Raw genomic sequence first — 20,664 nt, forward strand, 5'->3', positions numbered from 1 at the left:
ACTTCCCCAACATTGGGAGCATGTTTCCCGCCTCTAACGTGTCCAACCCCTTAATAATCTTATATGTTTCGATAAGATCCCCTCTCATCCTTCTAAATTTCAGTGTATACAAGCCTAGTCGCTCCAGTCTTTCAACATATGACAGTCCCGACATTCCGGGAATTAACCTAGTAAACCTACGCTGCACGCCCTCAATAGCAAGAATATCCTTCCTCAAATTTGGAGACCAAAACTGCACATAGTACTCCAGGAGCGGTCTCACTGAGGTCCTGTACAACTGCAGAAGGACCTCTTTGCTCCTATACTCAACTACTCTTGTTATGAAGGCGAACATTTCCATTGGCTTTCTTCACTGCCTGCTGTACCTGCATGCTTCCTTTCAGTAACTGATGCACTAGGACACCCAGATCTCGCTGAACGCCCCTTTTCCTAACTTGACACCATTCAGATAATAATCTGCCTTCCTATTCTTACCACCAAAGTGGATAACCTCACACTTATCCACATTAAACTGCATCTGCCATGCATCCGCCCACTCACACAACCTGTCCAAGTCACCCTGCAGCCTCATAGCATCTTCCTCACAGTTCACACTACCACCCAGCTTTGTATCATCTGCAAATTTGCTAATGGTACATTTAATCCCTTCATCCAATTCATTAATGTATATTGTAAATAGCTGTGGTCCCAGCACCGAGCCTTGCGGTACCCCACTAGTCACTGCCTGCCATTCTGAAAGGGACCCATTTATCCCCACTCTTTGCTTTTTGTCTGCCAACCAATTTTCTATCCATGTTAGTACCCTACCCCCAATACCATGTGCTCTAATTTGGACCTTGTCGAAGGCTTTCTGAAAGTCGAGGTACACCACACCCACCCGCTCTCCCCAGTCAATTTTCCTAGTTACATCCTCAAAAAATTCCAGAAGATAAGGGCGGCACGGTAGCGCAGCGGTAGAGTTGCTACTTTACAGCGAATGCAGCGCCAGAGACTCAGGTTCGATCCTGACTACGGGTGCTGCACTATAAGGAGTTTGTATGTTCTCCCCGTGACCTGCGTGGGTTTTCTCCGAGATCTTCGGTTTCCTCCCACACTCCAAAGACGTACAGGTATGTAGGTTAATTGGCTGGGTAAATGTAAAAAAATAAAATAAAAAAATTGTCCCTAGTGGGTGTAGGATAGTGTTAATGTACGGGGATCGCTGGGCGGCATGGACTTGGAGGGCCGAAAAGGCCTGTTTCCGGCTGTATATATATGATATGATATGATATGAAGATTAGTCAAGCATGATTTCCCCTTCGTAAATCCATGCTGACTCGGAACTATCCTGTTACTGTCATATCAATATCTGTCATGAGTCAAGAGTGTCTACTTGTCATATGTACTGACAATGGAACAATGACATTCTTACTTGCAGCATCTTAACAGGCCCATAAATGCAATAATACACAAATAATATATAATAATCAACAATACAATAAATTAATAACCGTAATACTAGGTAGTCACATTAGTGCAAAAAACTAAAGTCTGAGGTGCATCCAAAGACTCAGTCCATAGAAGTTAATAATTGCTGATGTAGTATAGCATAGTGTTCAATAGCCTGCTGGTTGCTGGGAAGAAGCTGTTTATGAACCTGGTGGTCATGGTTTTCAGACTGTATCTTCTTCCCGATTATAGTAGATAATGAGAGCATAGGGTGGTGTGGGCCTTGTTGGTATTGGCTGCATTTTTAAGGTAGCGCTTCCTGTAGGTCCCATCAAAGGTGGGGCGGTCAGCTACTCACCTTCAATCTTGCTTTTTCGACAGCCATTGAATTCTCACGCCAGATTGAAACTCAATACAGATGGTTACATTTTCCTTACCGGGAAGATTTAGTTGTGTTTAGTGGATTTTGGGAGGATTTGTGTTGAGGTTAATGAGGTAAAAGTGCCGTGACGAATTTGATACTGATGGGCTTTCTGCATTCTCTGCTTTTATTTAGTTTTGTGCTTTAAAACTTAATCAGCATGTGACAACTCATGCAAAGGTGGAATACATTTTTTGGAAATGGTGCTAAAATTAAGTGGGAAAGTAATGATCGGTTAAGAAAATCTGCATTATTTTATAAATGTATGTGCAATGGAATAATTAAAGCCAGCTTCAGGTAAAATCACCATTAATCATCAGACAGAGATTATTTTGTTGCTTCTGAAGGTATTGCTCACACCTTTCCTTCAGGACATAATCTCGGTTTTGAAATGTGATACGTCTTAAAGATCCCACCCGTGATTCGTCTAGACTTGTACAGGGTGGTTACAAAATAAATAGTTGACCCCAGGCTATAAAGCAAAATTTTGTGGATGTTGAAAATTTGAAATGAAAAGAATAATTGCAGACACGTGGTTTGAGGAAATGTTGGGCAATTTGGATCTGTTCCAGAGTATACTTTGAAGATAGCAGGATTAAATGCAATTCTATCATACTCCTTGCATTCACAGCAACCTTTGCAGCTGCATTAAACACTGGGCATTGATCAAAAGGACAGATGGTGGGGAGGAGCGAAGATTAGAAACAGGAAACAGAAAGTTGTAATAGACTTGCATTATCAAATAAGGCAATCTTTGAGACTGGGGCATAAAGTTTGAATTGGATTATCAGCATTAGAACGGAACTAAAAAGTACTTTTGATACCTTGTGATGTGTCTTAATGATTTATGATTAACGCAGTATTTTTGAAACATATTAATCAGTATTCAATGAATAGTCACATGGTCACAGGAAAAAGTTGATGGGGATTGATTGAGTTGTGTGGGGGATTGTGATGGTAACGTTCGGAATGGATCAATGAGAGTTGATAGGATCAGATAGGAGGCATGAGGGTAACGGGGAAGGGGGTTGGGACATGAGGGGAAAAGGGATCAATGCAGTGGAACATGCTGGTTGGACGGAAAACCATAAGATGAGAAATTGGGAAATGAGAAAGGGCCTTGGTGGAGAGAGAAAAGACAGGATGGCAACGAAGGGGAAGAGGGAGGACTGAAACTCAAAAGGGGGGGGGGGAGGAGAGAGAGAGAAAGAGAGGGGAAGAGAGAAACTGACATGATCCACATCCCTCTGTTCCTACATGATCCATATCCCTCAATTCCTTTATATGATCCATATCCCTCCATTCCCTGATCTGTCTTCCTCCGTTCCCTGTTATGACCCATACACTTCCATTCCATGGTAGAGTCTTTTAGACTTTCGAAATGCAATGTGGAAACAGGCCCTTCAGCCCACTGAGTCCGTGCCTGACAAGCAATCACCCTGTACACCAGCACTATCCTGCACACTACGGACAATATACAAAAGCAAATTAACCTATAGATTTGTACATCTTGGAGTGCGGGAGGAAACCGGAGCACCTGGAGAAAACCCACATGGTCAGAGGGAGAACATACAAACTCTGTACAGACAACACCCATAATCAGGATCGAACCTGGGTCTCTGGTGCTGAAAGGCAGCAACTCTACAGCTGCATCACTGTGCCGCCCATAAAGTCATGTAGCATGGAAACTGGCCCTTCGACCCAACTTGCCCACATGTTGGTCGGAACCAACATGTCCCATCTTTGCCCATATCCCTCTAAACCTGTCCTATCCATGTACCTATCGCAACGTTTAAAAAAAGTTGCAATAGTACCTGCCTCAACTTCTTCCGGCGGCTTGTTCCATAAACCCACCACCCTTTCTGTGAAAAGGTTACTCCTCAGATTCCTATTAAATCTTTCCCCCCCCCCCCCCCCCTCCCGCCACATTAATCCTGTGTCCTCTGGTTCTCAATTCCCCAACTCGGGGCAGGAGACATGGTGCTTCTACCTGATCTATTCCTCCCATGATTTTGCACACCTCTATAAGATCAACCCTCATCCTCCTGCGCTCCAAGGAGTAGAGCAACTAACGCGCTCGGTCACCGTGTGGTTCCCTCCCCTCTCACCTGCTGCTGTTTCTTGCAGTTAGCCGTGGCTTTGTCTGCTCCCCGCTTGACCGCTGCCACCTGCTTCTCCTGTCGCTATCTCTAGTCGACCTCTTCCAACCTCCTACAGCCGCCACCTCCTCCTCCTTCTCTATTGTCAGTGGTACGGACAGGAGATTCTGCAGCGAAAAGGCGAGACTTGAGGATGGTGTGTTGCCTCCCTGGTGCCAGGGTCCAAGACGTCTCAGACCGACTTCAGAACATCCTCGAGAGGGAAGGTGAGCAGCCGGAAGTAGTTGTGCATGTAGGCACAAATGACATGGGTAAGAGGAAGGAGATTCTGCAACGTGAGTATAGAGAATTAGGTAGGAACCTGAAAAGAAGGACTTCTAGGGTGGTTATCTCTGGGTTGCTTCCAGTACCTCATGCAAGTGAGGGTAGGAACAGGGAGATAGGGGATCTGAATGTGTGGCTGAGGAGTTGGTGCAGGGGGCAGGATTTCTAGATCACTGGAATCTCTTCTGGGGCAGGGGCAACCTGTACAAAAGGGACGGATTGCACCTTAATTGAAGGGGGACCGACATTCTGGCAGGCAGGTTTGCGAGTGCTACACTGGTGGGTTTAAACTAAACAGTGGGGGGGGTGGAGTCAACATTGTGGAAGCGTATGCGTGCAGTTAACAGGAAAGAGAATGTAGGAAAGGTCACATTTAAACTAATAAGAGCAGGGGGATGGGAACCAATGCAAGGAGACCGAGGGCCATAAAATGAGGACAGAAGCAAAAGATAGAAGGGAGGTGAGAAAAACAAACCTGAACACTTTGTACCTTAATGCGAGTAGCATTCATAATAAGGTGGATGAATTGAATGTGCAGTTAGTTAGTAGTTCAGGAATATGACATGGTTGGAATTACGGAGACATGGCTCCAAGGTGACCAAGGCTGGGAGCTAAACATGCAATGGTATTCGATATTCAGGAAGGATAGACAGAAAGGAAAAGGAGGTGGGTGGCATTGCTAGTTAAAGAGATTAATGCAATAGCAAGGAAAGACGTTAGTTTGGATGCTGTAGAATCGGTATGGGGAGAACTGTGAAATAGCCAAGGGCAGTAAACGCTTGTTGGAGTTGTATACAGACCACCAAACAACAGCAGGAAATTGCGCGTAGCAAAGGTACCTTTACGTGTAGCAAAGGTACAGCACATGAGTGACTTTAATCTACATACAGATTCTGGTTCTGGTTTATTACTGCGCAAACACCACATAAGTGGTTATCTCACGCAGATTGGACCAACCAAATTGGTAGCAGCGCTGAGGAGGCCCTACTGTAGTTGTACAGAGCCCTGGTGAGACCGCACCTGGAATATTGTGTGCAATTTTGGTCTCCTAATTTGAGGAAGGTCATTCTTGCTATTGAGGGAGTGCAGCATAGGTGCACCAAGTTAATTCCCGGGATGGCGGGACTGACATACGATGAAAGAATGGGTCGACTGGGCTTGTATTTACAGGAATTTAGAAGGATGAGAGGGGATCTTATAGAAACATATACAATTCTTAAAGGATTCGACAGGCTAGATGCAGGAAAATGTTTCAGATGTTGGGGGAGTCCAGAACCAGGGGTCACAGTTTAAGAATAAGTTGCCGGCCATTTAGGACTGAGATGAGCAAACATTTCTTCACCCAGGGAGTTGTGAATCTGTGGAATTCTCTGCAACAGAAGGCAGTGGAGGCCAATTCACTGGATGTTTTCAAGGGAGAGTTAGATTTAGTTCTTAGGGCTAAAGGAATAAAGGGATATGGGGAAAAAAGCAGGAACGGGGTACTGATTTTAGATGATCAGCCATGATCGTATTGAATGGCGGTGCTGGCTCGGAGGGCCGATTGGCCTACTCCTGCACCTATTTTTCTATGTTTCTCTCTCGGAGGTGCCGACATACTACACCTTGGAAGCGACAGCAGGTGAGAGGGGAGGGAGTCCCATGGATGGTGACTGACGGCCTGAATAAAGCACTATCGTCAGGAGCTACAACGTGAACCGCAACAACAGTTGTGTCACTGTGAATGAAGAGGGATCGCTGGACCACCTTGCTTGTCGGGAGTGGGCTTGGAAGACAGGGCTCTAAACAGCCAGGGAGCCTGGGATGTGTGAATAGGTCATTCTGTTGACATACAGTTTACATTTTATATTTGTTTTATTTAAGTATTCGGCACTCCATGTTTTAAAGACACGGAGGGTTGCCCTTCGTGGGCTAGGGGTGTATTGCCGTTTAATTGGTCTAGAAAAAACAGATCATCCAGAAAGGCTCTGGAACCGAAGGTGCTGGAAAATCAGTGTTCAACCTGAACTTACTTCTCCAAAGAATTCCAGCAGATTTGTCAGGCAAGGCCTTCCCTCCATCTCCAGAGATGCTGCCTGACCCGCTGAGTTACTTTGTATCTATCTTCCGTGTAACATCTATTCTGTACTGTCCATCTTCTGTCCATGTAGATGTATTCTGTACATCTATTCTGTACTGTCATTTGGCAGATGGGGTCAAGGAAAGAGCGTTCATGTCGCGGCTGTTTCCACCAATCTTTCCACCACTCTCTGCACAAGAAGCACAAGTAACACCAGCACAAGACGCCATTGCCTGCAGATGCCGAGAAGTGTGTTTAGCTCTGGCTGAACAATTTCTAATCTTGTGATGTGGATTCGATAAGAATTTGACAGATGTCATTTTATTGATTAATTGAAAGATACACCATGGAAACAGGCCCTTCGGCCCACTGAGTCCACACTAGTTAGACCCACTTTCTCATCCGCAGAAGGCCAAATCCTATGGTTTGTGGGAGACCGGAGGCGCACCCGGAGAAAACCCACAGGGAGAAAGAATGTGCAAACTCCACACCCACAGACAGCACCCGAGCCAACCCGAGGTCAGGTCAATCTGTGGGGTTTGGAGGCAACTACTCTGCCCGCTGTCCCCACAGTGTCTCCACCCGAAATGTCCTTCTCTCCAGAGATGCTGCCTGTCCCGCTGAGTTACTGCGGCACTTTGTGTCTGTCTTCGGTTTAAACCAGCATCTGCAGTTCCTTGCCCGCTCGCAGTCTGATGGCGATGGTGATGCCGGCCGCGGCATCTCTCCTTCCTCCCTGCCTGCCTCCGCTGAGGTCGAGGTCGCGGCGGCGCGCGCGCGTTTACCGTTAACCGTCAACGGCTGCCAGCCGCTCGAGGCTGCCGGCGCAGGCGCAGTAGCGGTCCCTCGCTGATGGCGCGGGCCGGGCCGGAGAGCTGCGCGCGCCGTCGGGCCACGTGACCCCATCCCTCCTCCTCCTCCCCTCCCATCCCTCCTCCCCTCCCCTTCTTCCCCCCTCCCCGGGCCGGGGCTGAGAAGCCGCGCCGAGAAATGGCCGCAACCGCCGCTCCTCCCTCCGTCGCTACCGCCGCCGTGGCCGCCTCTCCTTCCCCTTCCCCTTCCCCCTCCGCCTCTCCGCCGCCGGGAGACGGCGTGGAGAGCGAGGAGCATGCGGCGGTCACAGCGGCCGCCCTGCTGCTGAACGGTGGCGCGGTGCCGGTAACGGGCGGCAAGAACGGACGCTCGGAAGGCAAGAGCGGCGGCGGTGGATCAGGAGGCGGCCGTGCTCAGGCCTCGAAGCAGCAGCAACGGCGGCCACGGAGGCGGGACGTCAAGGAGGAGGACGGAGAGGATGGCGACCTCGAGGAGGAGGACGAAGAGGAGGAGGAGGATGAAGGGGAGGAGGAGGAGGAATTAGAGGAGAACGAGGAGGAAGGCAGCGAGCCCACCGGCACCGGGCAGCCGGCGTCCCAGGACGCTCACCGGCCCCCGGGCCCCAAGCAGCAGCAGCAGGCGGCCAAGAGCGGGGCCCTGGCCGGCGGGCAGCAGCAGCAGCTGCAGCGAGGCCGGGACGAGGCACCCGGCAACAGGCGGCAGAGTCTAGAGAACTCGTCGGACGGGGAGCCGCTCAGCCGCATGGACTCGGAGGACAGGTGAGATGTCTGTGGGACCTGGGGTGGTAGATGCCTGGGATCTGGGACCCGTGGTAGTGGGTGGCCCCGAGTCTCTAGGACCTAGGACGGTGAGTACCCGGGGTGGTGGGCGCCTGTGGGACCTGGAGTGGTGGGTGTCCAGTGTCTGTGGGACTTGAGGTGGTGGGGACAGGGGGGTGGTTGGGACCTGGGGTGGTGGGGATAGTGCTGTAAAGTATAGTTATTACATCTTAAATTTGACTTGATACTGGCTTTGAGAATTGTGAGCTGAATCTTGTAGCTGATTGAGCCATTTAGAGAATGTTTCCCTCTAATGTGCAAGGATCTTCTTGAAATCACTGTTATACTTGCAGTGACCTGGGAGTATGGAGGGGGAACAACTTTGTTTAGGGTTAGATGGTGTAAAACATGAATCATAAGTTTATCTAACTTTTATGTTTTCTCTGTTTTAATGTTTTGTTCAGAGTTTGCCACATCCTTTGAAGTTGAACCTGCAGATCTGTGGGCATTTCTAGGACATTGGGTGCCAGGGCTCTGGTGGTTAGGTGCCTGGGGTCTGTGCGGAGAAAGGTGGTGGGTGCACGGGGCGGCTTGGGACCAGGGCGCATGGGTCCCTGGACTGTGGGGATTTGGGGTGGTGGATGTTGGGGACTCTTTGTGTGGGGGATGGGTGTCCAGGCTGGGCAAGATCCGAATGTGCAGAGAGGCCATCCACATAGGCCTGGGTAGATCTCCCTGGCAGATTCTGTTCTTGAAGAAGGATCCTGACCCTGCTCAAGATTACGGCATTCCCTTCCCCAGATGCAGCTGAGTTCCTCCAGCTACTTGTTTTGTATTGCTCTGAATGGGAGGAACTCTGCGTCTGTGGAGGGAATGGACAGATGGCGTTTTGGGTCGGGGCCTTTCGATTTTTGCTCTACTCTGAATGTCCCTTGGTTTTTTTTTCTATCTACTGATGTCCACTTGTAGGATTTTGAAATAGATTTGAAGCTTGAATTTAGAACCTCTGCTTTACGTTAGTGAATTGTGTATTTGGCATTCGCGTTTTGAAATGTGATTTTCACATCTTGAGAGATGGCGCTTTCGATGTTAAATGGAAATTCCCTAGTTTATGCAACTGCAGCGTCTAATGTATTGATCATAGCGGTGACTTTAAGCATCCAGTAAATGGGAGTGGTGGGGGAAGAGGTGGTGGATGCATTCATATAGATAATGGGACCCTAGACTTTTTAAAATGCTGGTGTGATTGGTGTAGAGTGCTTGTCTTATGGTTATCCTCTATGTGCTCATGAAGGTCAATATTCTGCAAACCAAGTGTAGTTTCAGGCATTGTTGGTGTATGGAGTTGGCTTGGATCCTAAAATAGCATTTAGTGGACTTTTTGTCACTATTCAGTTTGAAGTTTTTCTGCTTTGCATTTTGAACATGAAACCAATTGTGTGTCAGTTTGGCACAGATGATGGAACTTGCATCTGGCTCAAGGTAATAGTTTAAATGCCAATCTAGTACCTAGGCATGTAATCTATTTTGACATCAGTATTGAGGGAGTGTTGTATTATTAGAACTGCTATCTTTCAGATGGGACCCTGAACAAAGGCATAAAAGATGCACTGATCTTTGGGATGGGATGAGGGACTTCACCCGTTTCCGAATTAAGGATCTTTCCCCAGCTGGCAGTTAATACCTATTTCATTCACTATTTAAGTAACCATGTTATAAAAGTAATGTGCAGATTGTAAAGTGTGATGAGATGTAATTAATATCAACTTTGTTGTTTGGGAGGAGATTGAGAGAAATGGGTCCGAAACAAAGTGTTCTGGGGATTTGATATGGTAGCGATTTACCTATTATTATCAACTTTGGGAACAGGAAGCAGATTATGCAAATAATATTAAAAACTAATAGACAAGCTTGTATGTATGTCCATTCACAAAATGCATACCTAGATTTTATACTCCAGGCAAAAATGTTGCTTTTGACATCTAGTGACTTGTAATTAGGAGTCTGATCATCAATGGTGATTATTGCAGGTAAAAAGATGGGCGTTTTTTCATTGTGAAGTTGAATCAAATTTAAAACTTTATAGCTTTCTACATTTTGCTGATCTTGCATGAACAATTATGTAAGTTTTAATTTTAAAGGTTGTTTAAGAGCAAAGAATTTTAGATGAATAACATTTTAATTTATAAGTAAACAGTATTTATATCGCTCATTAAGTTGAATATCTTTACACTCTGCATTTGTGGAGGGGGTGGTGGTGCGAAGTAACAATTTGCAATCATTTTTGACACATGTGCAATGCACAGCTAATGACTTGGCTACCAGTGCAAAAGTCTTTAGTATTTGCAAAAATCTTGTGCACTTTTGAGTGAGACTTATCCATGTCTCACTGAAATGAATAATGGCAAGGAAAAACATTTTATTTTGTGGATAGTGCTACATAGTATAGTTATTACATCTTAATTTTAACATGATACTGGCTTTGAGAATTGTGAACACTCCTGTGGTTGATTGGGCCTTTTAGAGAAATGTCGAAAGAGATTCTTTAATTCAGTCTTATACTTGCATTGACCTGGGAGTATGGAAGGGGAAATAATTTTGTGTAGGGTTAAATGGCGTAAAGCATGAATTGTAAGTTTGTGTAGTTTTTATAATTGTCATGTTGTTCTTTCTCCTTTTAAATACTTTGTCTAGTGTTTGCCACATCCTTTGAAGTTGAAGGTACAAATCTGTGGGCATATCTAGATCGCCATGCATCTTTCAATCTTTATCATTTACATTGTCCATCATGTAACAGTTATTACAAATATTCATGTGGATGTTTTTGTGAAATATTTTCTGGAAAAGGTTACTATGCTTCAAATCTCCCATGCCACTTTGATCTTTGCAGTGCCTTCTTGCTTAGTTTTTCAGAGAGCAATGATCTTGACCATTGTGGTTGATGCTCATTATTGCATACAAGTCCTGAGTTAGGACAGATAAATACAAGAAAACCAGTCTGATTGTATTTGGTGTATTCAGAATTGGGGGAAGCCCACAAGAAAGCAAGAAACCACATGGTAGCATCAACTCTGGATTCTTATTTTATGAAGGCTCATGCCTTTCCGAAAAGTTTACTTAAATAACCAACAAGAATAGATTTATGAATAAAATGGTGGATACAAAAGATTTTGAGTCATTCTTTTATGCAAATAGTTGGGGAATTTTTTTTGGTTGATGAGTTATACCATCATGTAACGTGCCTTTTTAATGTTGTCTGTTGCAAATGCACATTGAGAAATGAATTTGGACATATTGATTTAACAAGTGTACCTATTTTAAAACAGCAGCAGTGTAGACAAATATTACATTTAATTGTGCTCTTTCAGTACAAGCTGGTAATTTATTGGGGCCGAGTTACATATTAAAAAAATGCTAACTTAATGTATAAGTACGAGAAAAGTGACTAGTTAAAATTCAGCTGATCTGGAAATATTTTAGGGGTTGATTGTACGTGCTCTTGTATTTTGAATTAGCTTTTGTACCAGTGCAACTACCTTACTACTTTTCTCAGTGTTCCAAGACTAGGTATGATAAACAAAATTTAGTGTTGTATTTGAAGTTGGACAGTCACCATCCCATACTACCTTGAACCTCAGTGTTGACTGTAACCACAGTTTAGTTTGATATGATGCATTGATATAAATTATTCATTCGCTATATTAATCATAGAATTGTTACAAAGAATTTCTCTTTGCAATTACTGTTAATCTTTTTAATGTTGTAGACTATTTCTCTTGAATGTGTGAAATATTTCCTACATCAATACAGTAATGTTGTTATCGAATGCATTTTGTTTCCTTTAGAAATGATTATGAAAAATCCTTATTCAACAGATTTAGAGCAAACAAAAAGCTAGATGTTGAAATGATCAGAGTAAACGTCATCATTTTACCATCTAAGGAGGATGGTGGGGGAGGGAAGGTGTCGAAGAGTCAGCTTCAGAAACCACCTGAATATCTTTGCCCGGATTCAAATTCAAAGATTTCCTCTAAGTTAAAAAATGGGAAACAACGCAACAATTCTGTAATAATTATAAATAGAAGCATACATTGTCTCAACCCAAAACGTCACCCATTCCTTCTCTCCTGGGATGCTGCCTGTCCCGCTGAGTTACTCCAGCATTTTGTGTCTATCTTCTTGTGTCTGTGATAGTATCCTATCCAGAATACTGTCATTAACATACAATACGTTTTTAAACTCAACAATCCAAATGTTCATAACACCCAAGATACCCAGACTTTGTTGGAATTTCAGTGCCCTTGTGATTGCCATTTACCACCTCTGCATTATGGCTTTCCATCAGGAACACATTGCTGGTAGTTTTTATATACATCGCTTTTGAAAATTTGAATTAAAACTCTTTATTTGGACCATTTAACCTGTCAGTAATTTGAACCTGTATTTGGCCTGTTTGTTATAATGAGTTCTTCATGCATCTTCATGCATCTTTTGAAATGACTTGGTTAAAAGCTTTCCTTGTACTTGTTGCTGTCTCCACAACATTTGTATCCTGGGAGCTGCTCATGCAGAAAAAGCCCAACCACGATTAAACCACAAGACCACTGACTTTGGTGCAAGAGATGTCAATGATTGTTAATAAACCAATAGATGTAATGCAGTGAAGAAAATAAGTGGTTTATGGAACAAACATAAGATGTTTAAGGATCTTTTACCTCAAATGTTAACTCTGTTCCGTCACCTGTTGAGAGAGAACTGGAATGTCTCCAGCAATTTTCATTTTAATTTCAGATTTACACATGTTTTGATTTTGCTTCCCCCACCCCCCCTTGTGGTTTAGAAGTTGCTTATTTATCTTGGGTGCGATGTGCTTTACTACTCTGAGAATCTGTCATTTGTTTTTCATCAACTATTTTTTTACCATTTTGATTTCCTAACCTCATACTTCTGTTCCCAGTCAAATATGATAAATAACCTTCTGGTGGTTGGTTATACTAAGCTAAAACAGATAACGTTGCATCTTATAACAAGGAATTCATGAACAAAGCAAGCACACTTCCCAAATTTCAGGGCAGTCAATGATTTTCAAAGTGGCAATGAGGTATGGTCTTGTAGAAATTAGCTATTTACTCTGGTTCTCGGCCCAATTTGCTTAATGTGATATCTCCAACAGACATTGAACACTTTCTTGAATTTGTGTTGAAGAGCATGCAGACTGTTTTAAGAGTATAACTTGAAATCCTTTAATTCTGAATTATTGATGTTTTTAAAGTTTATTGTGGTTAACTGAGGTGATTTAAATGGCAAATTGAGGCTTGAGTTTCAAATCTGACACCTAGCTATTTAAAACAAAACTGGTTAGCTGAAGGTCTAAATACATCAGAATTTGTACGTGTCCCTTGGGTATAGGGCTTGAAAGAGACTTCATTGTCTGGGGTGGTGGTATATGTGATTGTGATTTGTATTTCTCTTTCTCAGTCAATCACATCTCTGATTCTATAAGTTTCGTATTGAGCTCTGTTGCTTTTTTTCTTTTTCTTCCTACTTTTCATTTACTCATGACTGTTTATTCCCAAAAGAACTGAATTATTTTATAATTGTCGATAATGAAACATTTTGACGCCACAGGGCTGTGCAAATGAACCATAAGTGAGTACAGCAAAGGTTTGTATCAATGGCATGAAACCTGGCAGAATTTTAGTTGTCGCATTGGTCAAGTCTACTAGAAACTTGCATTTTGAAGATGGGTGGGGATGACATAAGCATGGGTCATCCAGGAGGAATTCACCCATGCTATATAATGTTATTATAAGATTCCTATTTTCATCTGAAAGGTCCTTGATTGGCACGTAGCCATATCTTGTTCATTCACTTCAGTTGGTACAGTTCCTTGTGCAAAGTTTCATTATTCAGCTTTAAAATCCACTGTCATTTTGTTTTATAACTGGGTTTTTGTCTTGATAACCTATTCCGTTATATCTATCGACTGGCTTTTTATTCATCCTGCCATCGTTAATGTTCTATTTCCTTTGGAATATGGTCTTAAAGTTTACAGTTTTAGCTCTAAAATAAGAGGCTTTAGTTTTACTTTTAACATTTTTGATATATATGTAATGTGATCTCTTTTAAATTGGGGTTGCTCGGACAAATATATATGAGTAGTTTTCCATGCCTAAAATTGCCATGGGCGGATGCAATAATGTGTTTAGTGGGATCTTTCAAAACTTGTAAAGTGGTGATATCAGCGTTACGACACATTACAGGTTTGAGGTGCATGCGGCACCTCCTCTGTCCTCGACTGCAAGAAATTAGAGAATAGTGAACAGAGCCCAGTCCATCAAGCAAAGCAGCTCCACTACCAAACCCACTACCCATTGACTTCATGCTGCCTCAGGAAAACAGCCTACAAAATCAAGGACCATTCGCACCCTGATCGTTCTCTTTTTTTTTCCCCCTCTCCCATCAGGCAGGAGATGCAAAAGCTTGTAATCGCGACATACCAAATTCAAGAACAGCTTCTTCCCATTGTTAATAGACTTTTGATCGGACCTCATCTCTGCCAAGGATGAGTTCCTGATCTTCGAATTTACCTAGTTCTTGCACTTATTTGATCTTCACTTTCTCTGTAGCTGTAATAGTATAGTCTACATTCTAGTTTGCCTAGGTAGCAAGCAAAACAAAGTATATGACTATCTCGGTACACATGACAATAATAATAAAAAAACAATACCAATGCAGTTTTATGTTCTGTTTTTTATGTCTTAAGGCTGCACAGAATTGCAGAACAAAAGTCCTTTTGCTGCACTGGTATTTGTTTGGGTCTGTTTTTCAGCTGTAGTTTTGTTTCTGGTCTTTAATTGAAGGAGGAAGTGGCTCACAGTCTTTTTTTTAGTGTGTAAGGGCTATGATTTGTCTGCCCATCGGACCATGCTTGTTTCTACAAAAAACCTTTTGAAAGTCGTATTCTTTCTTCGGTCCAAATGATTTGTTTAACATAACATGCCTCTAAGAGCATCTAGTAGTGCTCAACTGAATTGAGCACTTTTGTTTCTAAAGATTTGAAACCAGTGTCTAAAAGTTTGGAGTGTCATGGTTTTAAATTACATTCTTTATAGTCTGTCATTCTAATGTTGGCTTGTAAAAAAAAATGGGCACAGTGTTTGTTAGTCTACATTTTAAAGTGTTGTAGCGGCAATTAGGAAATCCTTTTTTTTTAAGGATTTAATCCTATGTGGTCTTGAATAGTCAAGCTTGTGCATTCTACATTTACATGTGTGCTCAATATCCAAGAAATAAGTTTTATTTTTTGATTATTGTGCACCAGATTTAGCAAGTTTCAATTACCATGGTTGAGAAAAGCCCTATTACAATGTGTCCTTTCTTCATCCAGTCTGGTCTGGGTTTTATTGGATGGTTAGCTTTTCAAAACAACTGGTCAGGAATAGAATGTAAAACATTTCTCGTGAATATTCACAAGTTGGAGCACATCAGTTGGTAAAAGAAAACTGGTTCTTATTTTTAAATAATGGATGCATAGGAATAATATTTGGACAAGGAAAGAAAAAGATGGCTCAAATTTGTTTATAACAGAATTTAGTGCAAGGAGGTTTCCATGAGTAGCTAGTAATAAGTACGAGTTGCTAATTGTGCGATGGAAGCTTGGGGATTTGAAGGAGGATTACCATGTCATTTTGCTTGACAATATAATGCCGGGAGTGTTAGATCTTCAGTAAATCTCCAGTTTGTGATGGCATAGCTTTTTTATTTGTTGAAAATTTGTCTGAGAAACATAAAATGGATAGACTGTGTGAAGGATTCTGCAGTGTTTGTGTTCTATTACATGTTTAGCACTATCCAGCATTGGGACATTAAGTTTCAGTCCAACGCCGTGAAAAATGATATTTTGGAACAGTGCTGCTGTATTTTGTGAAGGTATTTTAGACAAGGTCTTATTTTCCTGCTTGGGTAGTCTCGCAGGAGATTCCATAATATTCCTTAAGGAGCAAGGTGTGCCACTAAAAGCCTATCAAGCTTGTTTCTCAAGCAACACAAAGTTTGTTAATGAGGGCAATAAAAACAATGTTTGAAATGGCTATTTAGGCATCTTCTATGGCTAGGCCAGTTCTGATACAGGAAAGACGGATAATTATTATTGAGTCATGTGGGCTGTGACAGATCGCAATGTGAAATGTAATCTACAAGCTTATAGCTTTAAATCTTTGTGATATGTTATATTCGGGCAAGTCATGCCATACATAAGTACATAAGGAAGTGCAAAAGAGGAAAAGGTGTAAAATATAGAATTACGGTGACAGTGCAAATTTTAAAAAGAGCAAAGGCTGCAAAGAAGTAGAGTTTGTATTTATCCTCAGCATGTGGGAAAACCATTGAAAAGTCTGATCTTGGAGAAGAAGCTGAACTTGAATCTGGGTGGTAGATGCTTTCAAACTTGTATCTTCTGCCTAACAGAGGGAAGAAGTGATACTTTTCACTGTACCTCTGTACACGTGGCAATCGACTAAACTGAACTGAGAACGACCAGGATAGAGGAACTCAGCAGGTCAGGCAGCATCTGTAAGTACAGGCAGGGCCTGTACCCGCTGGAGCTTAGAAGAATGAGGAGGGACCTCATTGAAACGTACTGAATAATGAAAGGCTTGGATAGAGTGGATGTGGAGAGGATGTTTACACTCGTGGGAGAATCTAGGACTGGAGGTCATAGCCACTGAATTAAAGGGCGTTCCTTTGGGAAGATGAGATGGAATTTCTTAAGTCAGAGGATGGTGAATATGTGGAATTCTTTGCCACAGAAGGCTGTGGAAGCCGTCAATGGAGAGATAGATTCTTGATTAGTACGGGTGACAGGGGGAAGGCAGGAGAATGGGGTTAGGAGGGAAAGATAGATCAGCCATGATTGAATGGTGGAGTAGACTTGATGGGCCGAATGGCCTAATTCAGCTCCTATTACTTATGATCCCATGACATGGTCTGTGGAGGGAATAGACAGATGACATTTTGGTTCTGGACCCTTTGAACTGATTGGGAAGAATGCTGGAAAGGAGCCAGGGTTAGAGCAAAGTCTGACAAGTGATTAGTGGATAGAGATGAGGAGGCTTTGATTGGCAGATGGGTGGACAAAGCTAGAGATGAAAAGGACATAATGGGTGGCATATAAGGAAAGAAGAGTTAAATGTAAAGCCAAAGGGAAGGAAACAGGTGGATAGGGGAAAGTGGGGTGGATAAAATGGAAATATGGGACAGCAATGGGAGATAGGTGTACAGAAGAGGGGAAAGGAGCCAAGTGGTTGGAAGGGAGTTTGTGGGAGATGGAGAAATGTGTCTGCACCATGGTGGGCCAAGCACAGGGAAGAGAGGGGATGTCTTGAAATTAGAAAGCCATTAGGTTGTAAGGTACTCAAGCAGAATGAGGTGCTATTACTTCAATGGCTCCAGCAATAATAGACGCCAAGGACAAAAGGGTTGGCATGAGAATGGGTTAAAATGGTTAGCAACCAGGAGATCCACCAGGCCTAGTCAGACAGAGTGCTTGTGTTTGGTGAAATGGTCACTTAATACAAGCTTGGTGTCGCCGATGCAAAGGAGACCACATTGCGTGCACCAAATCCAGGAGACAAGGTTTGACGAATAGGGACAGGTGTTGGGTCTCCTGCAGAAGGAAGTATTTGGGGAACAGGGAAGGTTGGGAGGGAAGTGTTGCGGAAACCTAAGAGTTGAGGGAATGGTCTCTCCGGAAAGGGATGGAGATGGGAGGATGTGACTGGTGGTAGGATCACATTGAATGTGGGGAGAATATAATAGGAGTAATGCAGCATTAACATAACTGGGAGGTTGATGGGCAGTACCATTTGTTTGTGAAAGACAGGTTTCCATGGAGTATGCCTGTATGACTCAGTAACCAGTTTGCTCAGTTGTTCTCCTCGGAAACCTGATTTCCTAATATTGTTAACGAAGTAATGAAATTCAAGGAAGAGACCATCTTTCAGAGCTAAATGTCTTCTTGATCTATTTCATCAGAAGAAGCTCATTTGTTTAAACTTTGCATATTTTTCTTTTTAAATTCCATAGTTTCCCACAATCACCACGAAACAATCCTTCTGGCGCAGAAAATTAATGATTTTTTAGCAATAAAAAATAAAATTGTTAATCATATAAATAATTCCATATTTTAACCATTTCGCTTAAACTTGATTGTAACGTATTCTTAGCTTTAATGGAACAAGCCTCAATATAGTTTCTTCCATTTGACTAAGGCAAGAACAGTAACAAGAGCAAGCTCGGGAATGGAAAGAGTTTTAGAAATGACACCAGTGAACGGAAGAGAAACTCTTTTCCCCTTTTCAGAGAAAATTATGGCACACGATCAGCAAACACTGCTCATCTCCTTGTGCAATATTCCTGTTTTGTTCTCCTTTCGTTTTCATCAACTCTCCCCAGATTTCACCAATCACCTACACATTTGAGGGTTTTTACATTAGCTGATGGAACTAACAACCCACGGGTCTTTGGGATGTGGGTGGAAAGTGGAATAGTGGGGGAAACTTGTGCAGTCACAGGGAAAACTTGCAAACTCCCCCTGCACAATACATGTTCAGGATCGACATTGGTATCTGCAGCTGCAAAGTAGTGGCTCTCAAAGCTGTGCCACTCTACCCTGTTTCTTTGTATGCAACCATTAAACATGACACAAATTAGCAAGATATAAAGCTACATGACAAATGTTTAAGTCCTGTATTACATTGTGCGAGGTTAGAACTGTTCTTCTGAAATATTGAAACTTTTGAGAGTGCTGTTTTGAATTGTAATTTTAAGGACTGTGGAAGAATACAAGTAGAAACATGTTAATTTTATTTGAGCTAGTTGCTGCTATTTATAAATTACCAGATTTGAATATGCAAAAGATTTTATGCATTAAGGTCATGGATGAGTTGGGTCTAAGGGGCTGTTTCCATGCTGTATCAACTCTGTCCCTATTTGACTTTTCCAATTATGATTATTTCCCCAATTTTGTGACATTCTTTCAAGTACTCTTTTTGTGTAACTGTTTGCAAATGTGTGCACAATTTTAAGCATATTGCTGTTGCATTGGTATTTGCTATCAACTGCACCTATTTTGAGCTTTATTTGAGGTCACACTGGAGTTCCAGTATGGGTTTTGGGTTTTTTTGTTCACTAGGGTTGTACACAATTGTGATCCACTTGTAGTGTCACCAGAAAAATAACAGGACAGCAAATGTGGAAGTTTGTTTGTTTGGTTCATATGTCTGCAAGATTACATAATACAGGTCCACTGCTGATTTTCGGCACCTTTGATTCAAGAGTCTTGATGGATTATCCATTTTACCGGACCAGCAGAGGTCACTGTCTCAGAGAGGAGTCGAATAGTACTGGAACATTCCACCCTTGCTGCCAGGAGGCCGAGATATTGGCCCGCAAAGTCAGTCTCGGAAGTGGACTATAGGAGCGGATCTGCCAGTTCCACAGGGGGCAAATTCGACCCACTAATTGGTAGTTTGGCCACGGAAGTCCAGATGAGGCCAGCTGCCTCACCTGGCCCAGGCACCACATTTGGGGGGGGGGGGGGACGGGGGGGAAACGGGGACATTTGGGGAGGGATTTCGAGTGCACTCTCATAATTTTGTCCAGATTAAAGTAGGTGCCAGACCATCGGTTGCTGGAAAATTGGTGGTGGACCTGTATCTGCTTCGAACGAGGGCAAGGTTTAGCCTCCTGTTATACTGAATACAGCTTTTCATTTTACAAAATATAATGTTGATATCTTTGGCAAATACTTCTGAACCAGTTTGCATGATGAAGGGAAGTTTGATGTAAAAAGGGAGATAACCGTAGATTTTTAAATTGTAAAGATTACTTTGCAAAGCTTATGAACCAAATAAAATTAAAGCAATTAGTTTTTTTTATCCCTGGCTTGTCTATTGTGCTTTTTAGTTGGGAACTGTTCCTCAATAACGAGTGAGTATTAAACCTTCACAACCAAGAAATCAAAACCTTGGAATAAATGAAGAAAAGACACATAATATATATGCAAAATAATAACGTTATAAATTGCACATTCATTTGAAATATTCGAAATCCTTTGCATATGGACTATAAGCATTATCTGGATCAACGATATCTACGATTATCCGGATCAATAATCTGGCCGTACCAGTGATTATAGCAAAATATTTGAGAAATACTTTTTGTTCAGGGGATAATCCATCTTTCAGGGGGCAGCACCATACTTAAACTTAAGACTATAAATAACAAATCTGAAATTTCTTAAACATCAACTCAATGTATTCCCATTCAAAATTGATTCATTTCGTAGAAGCTTTCAAATATTTGCATTTATTACATCTTGCAGTTGCAGTAAACTATGTAAAATATCAATATGCATGCAGAGATTGTTTACTGTAATTTTGTGGTTAAAACATTGACAGAATAGACCTGAAGTCTGCAAAATATACGTATAGGAAGGGTAATTAAAGCAGATTGATGGTTAGCATTTCGGGAAAACCTCTAATTAGTTCATTCTCATCTGAGAGACCTCTTCGAATTATTCAAACCAAATGTTTGAAGTATCAAATGATATATACCCGAAAGTAAGCTGTGCAGTAGAAAATTTGAGCTCTTGAGATATTGGGTGTTGTATTGTCAGCAGTAAAGTTAGCTTGCCACACACAACTTGATATGCTTTCTAGCTCTTCAGGCAACTGAATC

The 20,664-nt window shown here is 42.5% G+C and overlaps 1 protein-coding gene across 2 annotated transcripts in view; it reads left to right on the forward strand.

Moving 5' to 3' along the window:
* The first annotated feature begins 7,265 nt into the window (after positions 1–7,265).
* The window catches only part of aebp2 (AE binding protein 2), a 64,406-nt gene continuing 51,007 nt past the window's right edge, over positions 7,266–20,664 (forward strand). For both annotated transcript variants that reach the window (XM_078419968.1, XM_078419969.1), the window contains exon 1: positions 7,266–7,923. In XM_078419968.1, the coding sequence (XP_078276094.1) occupies positions 7,322–7,923 (602 nt within the window). In that variant the 5' untranslated portion in view covers positions 7,266–7,321. The remainder of the gene's footprint in view (positions 7,924–20,664) is intronic.

The sequence above is a fragment of the Rhinoraja longicauda genome, chromosome 23, assembly GCF_053455715.1.
Source record: "Rhinoraja longicauda isolate Sanriku21f chromosome 23, sRhiLon1.1, whole genome shotgun sequence".
Classification (NCBI taxonomy): Eukaryota; Metazoa; Chordata; class Chondrichthyes; order Rajiformes; family Arhynchobatidae; genus Rhinoraja; species Rhinoraja longicauda.